Below are 13,267 nucleotides of genomic sequence, written 5' to 3' on the forward strand. Positions count from 1 at the left end.
TGTTGCCCAGGTTGGAGTGCAGAGGCACCATCTTGGCTCACTGCAACTTCCGCCTCCCGAGTTCAAGCAATTTTCCTGCCTCAGCCTCCTGAGTAGCTGGGAATACAGGCACCCACCACCATGCCTGGCTAATTTTTTGTATTTTAGTAGAGACAGGGTTTCACCATGTTGCCCGGGCTGGTCTCGAACTCCCAAGCTCAGGCAATCCACCCGCCTTGTCCTCCCAAAGTGCTAGGATTATAGGTGTGAGCCACCGTGCCTGGTCAAGAGACGCCTTTTTATCACTTAATTGTCTCGTCCCATTAACCCACCCTACCACTGACAGTTGAGTCACCCAAAGTATTCCCTGGGCCGCTTTCTGTGTAACCTTTAGTTCTTGGAAAAAAAAAAATACATATATATTCAAAAGATGCAGGTTTTCTACTACTGTGGATATTTCTAAGAATGGATTTCAAGTTCTGAAAGTATTTCACAAAGAGGTGTTTCTGAACTTTTCTGAGGACTGGCTGTGTCACTGAGAAAGCCTGTGGCTTCTATGGGGGGTACTTTGAAGTATGCAGGGCTTTTGGAAATGAGGTGTTTGTTAAATTGTCATTCACATTAGAGTCTCGCTTGGAAAGAGAAACATAATTGCCTTATGTATGTACACCTATACACATACACCTATACATATATATACACACATACATATAAGTGTATGCATAAATACATATTTTTACTTTTTATTATGTAATTCCTCAAATGCACAGAAAAGTAAAGTAATTAATCTAATCAGTACCCATCCCCTAGATAGAATAACTGTTAATATTTTGCAGTGTTTGTTTCATCTATTTTATTCTGATTGTTTTAAAGTAAACTTAGACACAAAGACATTTACCCATAAAAACCTCAATGTACACCTAATTTAAGGACATTTTCCTCCTTAACCCCAATACTTTATATACCAAAAAAATTAACATAAATTCCCTACTATCACCTACTACCCAGTCCATATTCAAATTTCCCAAACTGTCCCCCAAAACATCTTCTACTTTTAGTTTTATTTGTAGCCAGGATCTACTCAAAATCCACTGGTTGAATTTGGTTATATCTTCTAAGCCTTGCTTCATCTAAAGAGTCCCCAAAGCCAGTACCTTCTGTTTTTCATGTTGAAACAATGGTCTTTGAGAAGTTACAAAAGTAGCCGAGCGGGATTCTGTGCGTCCTGCATCCAGTTTCCCCGAATGTTGACAACTTCTGTAACTGTAGTATAATGATCAAAACCAGGAAATCAACACTAAAATGATACTATTAACTCATCTACTGACCTTATTCTAATTCGTCGTTTCCCCCTCACTATCCAGCTTGTGTTCCCGGAGCCTTTTCAGGATCCCGCGTCACATGTAGTTAATTCGTGTCCTCCATCCCCTCCCATCTGTGATAGTTCCTCAGCCTTTGCTTGTCTCTCATGACCTTGGCACTTTTGAGGAGTACCGGCCAATTAATTTGTAGTTTCCATTTGAGTGCGTCTGATGTTTTTTCATGATTAGATTTTGGCAAGGCTCCCACTGAAGTGATGATGTGTCCTTCTCCGTGTACCATAGCAGGAGGTACATGATGTCGACGTGTATTTTATTTTTAACAACATTATTAAAAGAATGAAAAGATCTCCCTTACATTTGTATCTGCCGTGACTCTGTTGGATGCCACAGGTGAAAACCAGGCACTGGCAGCCAGCTCCACTCTGGTTGACACCGGCACTGAGGCTGTGCAGAGCTGGGCTCCTTGTTGGCATAAAACCCCATCTTTCTGTACTGATGTGGACCCACAAGTATCAAGAAACAATCTGGAGGCCGGGCACAGTGGCTCACGTCTGTAATCCCAGCATTTTGGGAGGCCAAGGGAGGTGGATCACTTGAGGCCAGGAGTTCAAGACCAGCCAGGCCAACACAGTGGAAATGCAAAAAATCAGCCAGGCGTGGTGAGGCAAAAATCAGCCAGGCGTGGTGGTGCACACCTGTAATCCCAGCTACTCGGTAGGCTGAGGTGGGAGAATCACTTGAACCTGGGAGGCAGAGGTTGCAGTGAGCCGAGATCACATCACTGCACTCCAGCCTGGGCAACAAAGCGAGACTCTGTCTCAAAAAAAAAAAAGGCAATCTGGTTTATAACCCCGTTGTAACTGACAGTCCCTGTAGCTGTAGCTTAAGTCCTGCCTCTTTGCTGCTTTTCCTTCTCTGCAGCGTCTTGAGGGCTGGGTCGTCTCAGTTACCTGCCCTGCCTGCAACGGCTTCATTCCCTCCAAGTGGCTTAGACATTGGCAGAGGTCATTCTCTAGCCACCTCCTCTCTAGGAAAGCCTTAAAAGCCACTCTAAAGGTCTTTCTTTTCCTCTGAAGAGAATTCGTTTGTCTTGTTCCGTTTGTTGAAGGCAGCTAAGTGCTGGCTTCCGTGGAGGCCTGGAACAAAGATGCTGTTTGAATCCTCCCTAGAGGTGTTCACCTGCCTCTCATGCCCCCCACTGGCTTTTAACCCCGTAACAACACCTGGCATCTTCAGGCCACTCTTCCTCCCTTGAACAGCCACCTGGTGGTATGGCGGGGTATGTTGTCTCCAGGCCAGCCCTTGCCCCAGGAGGGCCAATGGGAAGTTCCGGATGGAAAGTCACTTACAGCTCTTTTGTCTGAGGGTGGCCACCCGCGGTGGCTCTGAAGGTCACCTGTGATCTGCATCTGAAAGGAGGGGCAGAGGGAAATCCTTGCATTTTTCTTGTTGAACTGGCTAGGAATAGAGGAGCAAAAACTGTGGGACCTGGCAGTCCCACAGACTTGTTTTGGGACCTGGCAGTGGAAAGGGGGTGGGGCTTAGAGATTCTGCCCTTCTAAAGAGACAGTCACCCCTGTTTCTCAAAGAGTGACTGGCTGTGCTGCTGACAAAGGCATTTCTAGAAACGAAGGCCACTGATCCAATCAGCTTTCAGCCTTTACAGTTGTTTATGGAGCCGTGAGTGACGACTTGGAGGGAATCACCAGGTGGTTCTTCCAAGCTAAATGAAGCACATCAGTGAATAGCTGAGAACTAGGCAAAATACCTATCAGGTGTCACCTGGTTCTCTATTCAGCTTCCTGTGGGCTGCTGTCCCCACCGGAAGGGGAGGGAACCATACCCTTATGGGGAGGGCTCCAGAATCCACCTGCAAGGCTGTGTAAGCCCTGCTCAGGCAGTCAGTGCAAAAGGCTGGGCAGTGGATTAGGGGAGATGGAGCAACTTCAGGTTCCCTCTCCGGATTTCAGAGCCCAGGCCCTCTGAAGCTGTGAGGATGGGCACGGGGGACCTGTGGCCTGCTTGTCAGGCAGGCCCCCCAGAAGCTGCAGCCCTGCCACCTGAGCCTGGCTTCTCCCTCCCCTCCTCTCTCCCTCCAGCTCTGTATTCATGCTCAGCTTCTACCTGACCTGTTCCCTGCTGCTGACCTTGGTGGTGTTTGTGTCTGTGATCTACTCCTGCGTAAAGGTGAGTGTAGCTGACAGCTGGGTTGCAGCCACCTTCTTCCCGCTTGTCTCAGCCCTGGTAGGGGCCCTACGCAGGGGCCTGAAATGTGAAGGGGCCCGAAATGTGAAGGGGCCCAAGTGTTGTGCTTGGCAGGGGTGGGAGAGTGCCTGCTGCCAGCCACACCTCTCCATTGGCATTGGCAGCAAGCTCACCTGGAGGTGGGCAAATGGTCCGTGGGAACCTGTTCTTCACTGGCTGCTTTAACTTGCCCTTGGCAAATCTCTGCAACCAGAAGATGCTGTGGCTGCTGCGCCTGTTCATGTTATGCACAAGGAAGGAAGGGCGCCTAGCACCAAGCCTGGCACAGAGCAGTGGCCGGTGAATATTTGCTGAGAGAATGGGCGTGGGGGAGGTCTCTCTCGACACACACTTTGGTGCTCCCATGTGCTCTGGAATTTTCCCTGGAGGGGACCTCAGAGATTATAGGTCTTGAGCCACCCAGCACATAGGTGAGGAGTGTGGCCCCAGAGTGATTCGGTGTTTCCAAGCGGGCCACACAGCCGGCTGGTGTTGGCGGCAGAAATGTGGCTCTTGTTCTGAGTTTTTCTCCCATATCTCTTAGGCGTGCTGTGTCCCCTGTCCAGGCTGTGTCCCTCAATGTGACCTGGCTCCGGGTCATTCTGGTCTGTGGTAGAAACCACTTATGTTCCTGTTTGCTGTGCCCATCAGGCCTTTCCCTCAGTTTCTTCACCAGTGGTTTCAGAATTCCCTGACGCACCAGGCTGGCCCCCAGGAAGCACTCATCCCTGGGGCAGATCTGCCTCTCCCACATCTGCTGAGCCTCTCCGACTCCTCCCTGACACTCACTGGGAGCCAAGCCTCTGGGGTGGGCAGTGGGGCACTCAGGTGCAGCCTTGCCATAACTCCCTCTTCTGCAGTGAGCACCGTGTCTTCCTTCTGGAGGAACTGGACCTTCATCCCCTCCAAAGTCCCCTTTCTCTCTCCACCCTCCAGAGAGGGCCGTTATTAGTCTGTTAACTGTATAGTCACATCGTGGTCAAGGTCTTGTTGGACTGATTGTCAGAACTGGAAGGGACCTTAGGAATCACCTTCTGTGGTTCACCTCCCCTGCCAGGTGCAGAGGTGGACAGCCAGAGAGGGCAGGGTCAGCCAGAGCCATCGGGCACGTCTGAGAAGCACACCACGCTGAGCCGCGTGCTCCGTCAGTTGCTGGTATTGTAGCATCTGATAGGCTGCATCGTAGGGCTTAACATTAGCTGGTTCCCTGCCTCTCCACTGACCCTCCCTCCTCAAGGCCACATCCTCCCTCCTGCCCCATGTTCAGCCACTCCTGCCTTTTGGTCTTGCGGTTGTCAAGGCCCCCCTAGCCTGCTTTATCCAGAGTGGACAGTTCCACTTCTTCATCCCGTGGCTATGAAAGGACACGGTATTTTCTCAATAGCCACAAAGTGGAAACAACCCAGGCATCCATTAACAGATGAATAAACAAAATGCGCCGTGTACTGCAGTGGAATGTTATTCCACCACGAAGAGGAATGCAGCGCCGTTTCATGCTACCACATAGAAGGACCTTGAAAACATGACAATGAGTGAAAGAAGCCAGACACAAAAGGTCACACGTGTCATCTGATTCCATTTATATGAAATGCCTAGAACAGGCAAATTCATAGACACAGAAAGCAGACTAGAGATTCCCAGTGGCTGGCAGACATCATTGCTTAATGGGGTCAGAGCTTCTGTTTGGGGTGATGAGAGGGTTTTGGAAATTGATAGCAATATTGGTTGCACAACATGAGTGTGGTTAATGCCACTGAATGGTACACTTACCAATGGTTAAAATGTCAGATTCTATGTTGTATAAATATTGCCACAATGAAAAGTCACAACCACCCACAAAAAAAGTACACCATAGTTAAAAGTTATTTTGCTGAACCCCAAAGAGGACATTTCTTTTGAAGTAAGGAACCTGAGGCAAAGTCATTCTTTGTTTGTTTGTTTCAGGCACTTAATTAGCCCATTCAAATCAGAATCAAAGCTGTGCATAGTCTGCCATTTTTTAAGCTTGAACCTAAATTTCCTTCCTTTTCTGTTAGGGACTTAGGTGAACCTGAGCTCTACTGATTTCATTCTGTTTGAGTTTCCTGATTTGCAGTCAGTTGTGGAGGAGGGGAAGGATGGGCCCATTTTCCTGCCTGCAGCCACCTTCACTGGCCATTGTTGGTCTCATGAGGTTTTTCCCCACAGTTCAAGATGAGTTATGAAAATCATCCCTGCCTTCTTTTGTTGAATTTGCCTATTTTGTTATCAATGCCAAATTCACTGAGCATGTTCTCAGTTCTTTTGTCTAGCCCAGTGATTTTTGCTGCCTCTGTTCTGTGGAGGCCTCAGTTTCCTTGGGGTGGGGGAGGGGGCTGGTAGATGGAATACTCACCCTCCATCCCCGGGCCACACAAACACCGTCCCCCCAGTCCCATACCATCCAGCTAGGTAGCCTGCTTTTTCCATCTTACAGATAGAAGGCTTCATTAAAGAACTTGAGTGGCTTATGAAGCCTGGAACCTGCCGCTCTGGGCTGGTGGTCGACCCATTAAATAGACTCCAGCACCCACCCTCAGCTCCTATCCCTGCCGCCTCCTTCTCTCGTGGCCTGATTAGCCATTTTCTCAGGGTTTATCCACTTTCTGGAACGCAGAGCCCAATTTGAAAAGTCGTTTGTAATATGAACTTCTTTCCATTGAATTCTTCTTCTTCTTCCCTCTTTCGTGTTGTGGGTTAAACAGCTTGCAGGTGAAGACATGAAAGGAGATTCTACCTGGCTCTACCTCCTGCCATGTGCGTGGCGGGGAACAGTACCCCTTCTTCCCTGATGCAGATGTCAGCCTGTCACTGAGCACCGTGGCACAAGTGGGTTGACCGCATGAAGTTCGTTTTCTCACCTTTGCAGGTGCTGACATGAAGCTGACTAGCCTGCAGTGTTTAGGGTTCTTCTGTTTTCTTTTTGAAAAACATTTGTGGTTTTACCAGAACTCAGAAACTTTTTCTCATTTTCTCAGTCTCTCAGAAGTCACAGGGAGTGGCTTTGCAAAGAGATGCGACAGTTCCTAAATTACCCCCAAGCCAGGTAGTGTCAGTCTCTTTCTCTATTTCATTTACTTTTTCATTTTCCCAGAACAACGTGGACTAACTTCCTTAAACTGTCCATATTTTAACCTTTTCAAAGACAGAAATATGAGAAAGTGTCGGCTGAGTGAATTGTCTTCTCTGGCTGTTGGGGAGCAGTTTTCCCTGGTCCTTTCTGGGTTGGGTTTTGCCTTCTTACTAAGTGCTCTGGTGGCCTTTTTATCTTGGGCCTGTTCAGTCTTTTCCAGACACAGCTCAGTGCAGCTCACACACTCCCCTGGATTTCTCAGTGGGGCTAACTTGGTGCCTTGGTCTTCATCGTGTCCTCAAGTCCTGGTTTCACTCCTGAGCCTTAGCTGCCTTGCAGAGCCCCCGCTGCCCCTCAGATGCCTTGCCTTGGGGACCGTCCCCCCAAGTGCTTCCTTCTGGAGATGCTGTCTTAGAGGGCAAGTCTGCACATCTGCACAAACCCCCCCTCCTTCCCTTGGCATCTGTGCTGACCTGGGCCCCAGAACTGCTTTTCCTAGAGAAAACCATGTTAAAGCCCTACTCACCATCACACGTTGTCCACAACTCAGAGGATCTCAGGTTGGAAGGGGCCCATGCAGTGAGAGAGCCCAGCCACCCACCTGAGGCTGGATTTCCCAGTGATAACCCTGCAAGGGGTGCGCCAGCCTCTGCTTTGCTTGATCACCTCCAGGGATAGGGAGTTTGCTCATGGCTCCTAAGTGCAGCCCCTTCCCTCTTTAGCCAGCTCCAAATACTTAGGTACAGATAGGCCCTGTGGGGGAACTCAGCTGTGTAGCTGTGTGTGTGTGTCTGTGTGTGTGTGTGTGTGTGTGTGTGTGTGTGTGTGTGAATCTCTCTTATCCCCCAGCCTGATGGCTTGCTCTTGGTCTACCTCGTACTGATCCCCTGGACCTGATCATATGAGCACCTGGGATCTGTGACCAGAGCCTCCTGTGGGCCCTGTCTGCTCTGCAGTCACCGACAGAGCCTCTTCTCCTCTCCCTGCAGCCTGTGTGTAGCTAAGCCCACCTTGCTGGTTCTCCTTTCTACCACTCCAACTCAAGTCCTGGTCCACAATTTCTAAAATAGGGTCTAACTGTGCAACCAGTACCCCTCCCCTCCTAGGTGCCTTCTATCCTGCGAGGATTTTAGGATTCCCATGTTCACCTTTCTGCCTGCATGCTCAGGGGGCACATTCCTCTCACCATTCACATCTCATCACACACATCATTCATTTAGGAGATGGAGAGGTCTTCGTTCCAGGAGGCATATCGTAGGTTCCCCCTGTGTTTTTCAAGACAGGACAGCCCAGGATCCACATCCAAGCTATGCTACTTTAAGCTGTGTTTCCTGAGCCTCAAAGGTGGCTTTTATTGAATCTACTTTGCAGATGAGGAAACGGAAGCCCAGAGAGGTTAGACAGCTTTTTCTAGATCCTATAGTTAGGAAGTGGTTATTGCTAGGATTTAAAACCAGGTGGCTTTTAATTCAGAGCCCATGAGCCTCCCCTCCAGGACACTGCCTCTGCTAATATGTCCAGTTGACTCCTGAAAGGCCAAGTGATGAGAGCACTGGGTAGACCCCTTCTACTTGCCAGGTTTGACCTCTGTGGTTTTCTTACCTTTTTTTTCTTTTTCTGAAGTAGGAGCTACTGCTTCTTTTATTAGCTCCTTGTCAAAGAGGCTGTATTCTTAAACTTTTTTGCCATCCAATTTCATCCCCTCCTTTTATCTTTGCAATACCCTAGCCCCGCATCACAGACAGGGGCCCAGGGAGGTCTTCAACGTGCCTGGAGACATTCAAAGAGGCCAGGATCAAACTGTTCCTTACCCCAATCATGGTTTATTAACTATGTTCCCACTCCTGTTTTTCATGTTGAATTGATTTGAATTAATCAGATTGGGAATGTACTGGTTCTTAACTTCTTTTTTGAACATCAGTTCTTTTTCTGGGCTCTGATTGTGAGCAGGCATTAAGTGATTGGCTGGTACAGACAGTTATCCTGCTGGAAAATCCTCTCCACAATCTGACTGCAGTTGTGGTGTAGCCCTGGAAAGAGACTCTGCCCCGGCAAAGAGTTTTGTTGTTGTTGTTGTTGTTGTTGTTGTTGTTGTTGTTGTTTTGAGACGGAGTCTTGCTCTGTCGCCCAGGTTGGAGTGCAGTGGCATGATCTTGGTTCACTGCCAGCTCCACCTCCCGGGTTCATGCCATTCTTCTGCCTCAGCCTCCCAAGTAGCTGGGACTACAGGTGCCTGCCACAATGCCTGGCTAATTTTTTGTATTTTTAGTAGAGACAGGGTTTCACCATGTTAGCCAGGATGGTCTCGATCTCCCGACCTTGTGATCCACCCGCCTCAGCCTCCCAAAGTGCTGGGATTACAGGCATGAGCCACTGCACCCAGCCAAGAGTTTTAAGATCCACACTGAGGTAAAATCTGGATTTAGGGTTGACATAGAGATGAACTCTCTAATTATAGGAAATGAGACACTCTATAAACTGATATCAAGACAGGATGTCAAATCTTCTGGAGACTTCAAAAAAGCAGCAATTCCTGAGTTCCTACTGAGGTTTTAAAGTCAAGAGAAAGTCTTTTTAAAGAGTGTAGAGGGTGACCCGGCGCGGTGGCTCACGCCTGTAATCCCAGCACTTTGGGAGTCCAAGGTGGGCGAATCACGAGGTCAGGAGACTGTGACCATCCTGGTTTCACCTGGCTAACATGGTGAAACCCTGTCTCTACTAAAAATACAAAAACAAAATTAGCCGGGCGTGGTGGCAGGCGCCTGTGGTCCCAGCCACCCTGGAGGCTGAGGCGGGAGAATGGCGTGAACCCGGGAGGCGGAGCTTGCAGTGAGCAGAGATTGTGCCACTGCACTCCAGCCTGGGCAACAGAGGGAGACTCTGTCTCAAAAAAAAAAAAAAAAAAGAGTGTGGAGGGAAGTTGACTTGTAGCAAGCAAACCAGTGCACAGGCAGTCATTCATTAGCTGGTAGAGCCATATCTAACGTTGATTTTTTTTTTAAGCCTGCAGTTCTTCTCCTGGCCTCTGGATGGTCCTGGTGGGGCTCCTGGTCCCATATTCACCAGGAAGCTAATGTGCATACCCTATTCCCCGACCACCTTTTGTTAAGAAAGTTTTAGCATGCATTAGTAACCTTTGCCTCTATCAGTCATTACATTGGTGGTTGCAAAATGATGAAGGAAGCCTCTCAATCAGTGGATGGGGTGATCAGAACTCAGCAGTTTAAACAACGTAGGGCAAATAGGAGTTGGGGTGGGGGTGGGGAAAGGGGATGGAGATAGAATGACAAAGTTTTCAGCAGCCAGCGATTTGAAACCATCTGTCATACCATTTCAGAGTAAGATCCCTCATGCTAGTGCCAAAACACTTTACCCAGCTGTGAAACCAAAAATTCCTTTACATGGGAAATAAGGACTTTCATTCTTATTGGCAATATAGCTCTTTAAAATGCAAATATTAACTCACTTTTCTGTTGCGTTTAACAGCTTACAGAGCACTTTCAAATGCATCACTTTGCTAAGTCTTGATAGCCACTCTGGGAGAGAGCTACTCCCAATTTCCCAGTAAGGAGACTGAAGCTCAGAGTGTAGGATCACACAACCAGTAAGAGGCTGAGCAAGATTTTTTAAAATAAGAGCTTCATTGAGACATAATTTGCATACCATAAAATTCACCTTTATACAGGTGAATGAACTTTTAATACACTAGTTTTTAGTATATTCACAAAGTTATTCAACTATTGATGCTAATTCCAGAACGTTGTTGTCATCCCCAGAAGAAACCCCCCGATCCATTAGCAGTCACTCCTCCCTCCCTGATCACCACAGCCCTCGGCAACCACTCATCTACTTTGTTTCTATGATTCGCATGTTCTGGACATCTCACATGAAGGGAATCTCACATGGCCCTGTGAGACTGGTTTCATGCACTTAGCATATTAGTTTTAAGGCTTATCCATGTTGTAGCATGTAACGCACTTTACTCTCTTTATGCCTGAAAAATATTCCCATGTATGGATATATCACATTTTGTTTATTCATCAATTGATGGACGATTAAATTGTTTCCACTTTCAGGCTATTAGGAAGAATACAGCTGTGAACAGGGTGTACAAGTATCTGTACAAGTCCCTGTTTCAAATTCTTTGGGGCATATACCCAGAAGTGGAGTTACTGGATCATATAATAATTCTATGCTTGATTTTTTTGAGGAGATGCCCTACTGTTTTCCTCAGTGGCTGCCTCATTTTACATTCCCACCAGCAATGCACAAGGATTCCAGCTTCTCTGTATCCTCACCAATACTTTTTGTTTTTTGTTTTTTTTTTTTTAACTTTCCTGATGGTGTTAGTTGAAGGACAAAAATAATTAATTTTAATAAAGTCCAATTTATCTATTTTTTCTTTTTTGATTGGTGCCTTTGGTGTCACCTCTGAGAAACCGTTGCCTGATCCAAAGTCACAAAGATCTACTTGTATGTTTTCCCATAAGAGTTCTGTCAGTTTTGGCTTTTACATTTACGTTTTCTGGTCCATTTTGAGTTAATTTTTGTACAGGGTGCAGTAGGGACCCAACTTCATTTTTTTTGCCTGTGGATATCCGTGTGTCTCAGCACCATTTGTTGAAAAGACTGTCCTTTCACCGTTGTCTTGGAACGCTTGTCAAAATCATTGGGCCATAAATGGAAGGATTTGTTTCTGGACCCTTAATCTATTTGATTCATTTCTATGTCTATTAAGCAAGATTTTAATACAAGCTTATGCTCTTCAGATCACACTTAACTTTCCTTCTACCACATAAGACGGTTTGGTCAGAGGGTCTCTTTTATTATCCCAGAGGGTCTCTTTTATTATCCCAGTGTTTGCTCAGAACATGTGCCACAGGCTTGGTAGTATAGGAGCATACCTGGGAGGCTCTCCTGCTGGGGAGATGGAGTCCCAGGCCTTCATCTTTCAGCCTGTAGCCTATGCGAGACTGCCAGGCCTCTGCCATGGCAGCAGTTCTTCCTGTGATCTATCCGTCTTTGTGGTCCCCTCTTTCCCTCTGCTGATAGGAAATGGCTTTGCTGGAAGGGTGGAGGAGGATTCTGGGGTCAGAAAGATATACACCCTCCCTATGCACACAGCCAGCTCCAAGCCCAAGACCCGGGGATGAGCAGGGACCTGACTTTTTGTCTAGAATTCTGAAGGGTGTAAGGTGTGATTTTACCCTACTTACAAGCTAATGAGTTTGCTGGTTGCTGTTCCATAGAGGCTGGCAGAAGACACGAGACTCCTGGGTCAGAGAGAAAAACTTTATTACTCATGTTACAGTCAGCAGCATGAATGTCAGCATATTTGTGTTTGAAGTCCCTTTGCCACTGAAGTCCCATGTGATGGGCCCTCGTGGATGCTGCACACGTAGTGGGTTTGGGTTGCAGCTGAAGAACACTGGATCAAGGGCCCGACACCTTTTTGAGTTGGCAGCAAATACTGCAGCACACAAGCCAGTTCCCCTCCCCACTGGGAATGAGTGGTCACATGGTAGTGATGCTACGGCCCCATGACCTATTTAGCTGTCAGTGTGGCCAACTACAGACACTCTCAGTATCAGGGGATGGAGAAGCCTTGTGGTCTGGCACTTTCAGCAGGAATTTTCAGGGATGCTCACGGCCCATGATTGGGGTAGAGACCTTTGCCTGCTTCACTCACCACAAAAGCTGGGGGTGCCCAAAGGTCCCAAGAGCCCTACAAATAGGAGACTTCAGAGATGGGATGTGGCTTGCTCAGGAACAGAAAGGAAAAACCAAGCCAAGCCCAGGCTTCCCGACTCCTGGTTCAGTGCTTTTTCAACCACCCTGTCTGCCCTTGGGGGGTTTTATGGACACCTAGATGTCTGTAGCAGATAGACCTCAGCAGGAAGGGTTGGGGCAGGTAGGGGTGGGGCATCATGGATCCACTGTTTTGCTTCTCTGTCCATCAGGTTCTTTTTCCAGCCTAGGTTGCGTGGGAGATGAGGGGGACATCATTTACAAGGCCAGCTGCATCAGATTTGGTGGCAGAAATGGGACTTAGGAGCCCAATCATTTAATTACCAAAGCTGCAGGTGGTCTTTGAGTAGACATGGTTTGTCTAGTGGAAGAATACAGAGGAGGAGAGGGTGAGGGAAATGGCAGGTCCATGGAGCTTTGTGCTAAGGACAGAGCTCACTCAGTGCTCAGGGCCACATCCACCTCCCTCCTGCTCCTCGCTGCTCAGTTCCTCCTCCTGAGTGAGGCCTAATCCTCTCCAAATCCTTAAACCTACCACTGCCCACTCCCTCCCAGAAGCCTTCTCAACCCTCCGGGGAACATTCTGAGCCCTCCACGACTCCTCAGCTGCCACCCACCGTCCCTCCCTGATGGCACACAGCGGGCCAATGTGCTTTTTTATTGATTTCTCGGTTGGGTCAAGAAACCATCTTTCCTCTCATCCTGCCTCTCTCACCTGGGTTCCCCACATAGTCCCGCTCCTGGTCAGCTGCAGAATCTGCCCTGCTGTTGACCTGGAAGCAATGGTGCAGCAGTTCAAGGCTGGAGACTTGCAGGCTGGGAGGGCCACCAGGAAGGCCCGGGGGTCATGCTGGGGAGAGACACAGGTAGGTCCACTACACTC

At 48.1% G+C, this 13,267-nt stretch overlaps 1 protein-coding gene across 4 annotated transcripts in view; it reads left to right on the top strand.

The window, feature by feature from the left end:
- The window catches only part of ADCY5 (adenylate cyclase 5), a 164,562-nt gene that overhangs the window by 129,322 nt on the left and 21,973 nt on the right, over positions 1-13,267 (top strand). For all 4 annotated transcript variants that reach the window (XM_015130012.3, XM_077993792.1, XM_077993793.1 and 1 more), the window contains one exon: positions 3,401-3,488. In XM_015130012.3, coding sequence (XP_014985498.1) covers positions 3,401-3,488 — 88 coding nt within the window. The remainder of the gene's footprint in view (positions 1-3,400; positions 3,489-13,267) is intronic.

The sequence above is a fragment of the Macaca mulatta genome, chromosome 2 (genome assembly GCF_049350105.2).
Source record: "Macaca mulatta isolate MMU2019108-1 chromosome 2, T2T-MMU8v2.0, whole genome shotgun sequence".
Classification (NCBI taxonomy): domain Eukaryota; kingdom Metazoa; phylum Chordata; class Mammalia; order Primates; family Cercopithecidae; genus Macaca; species Macaca mulatta.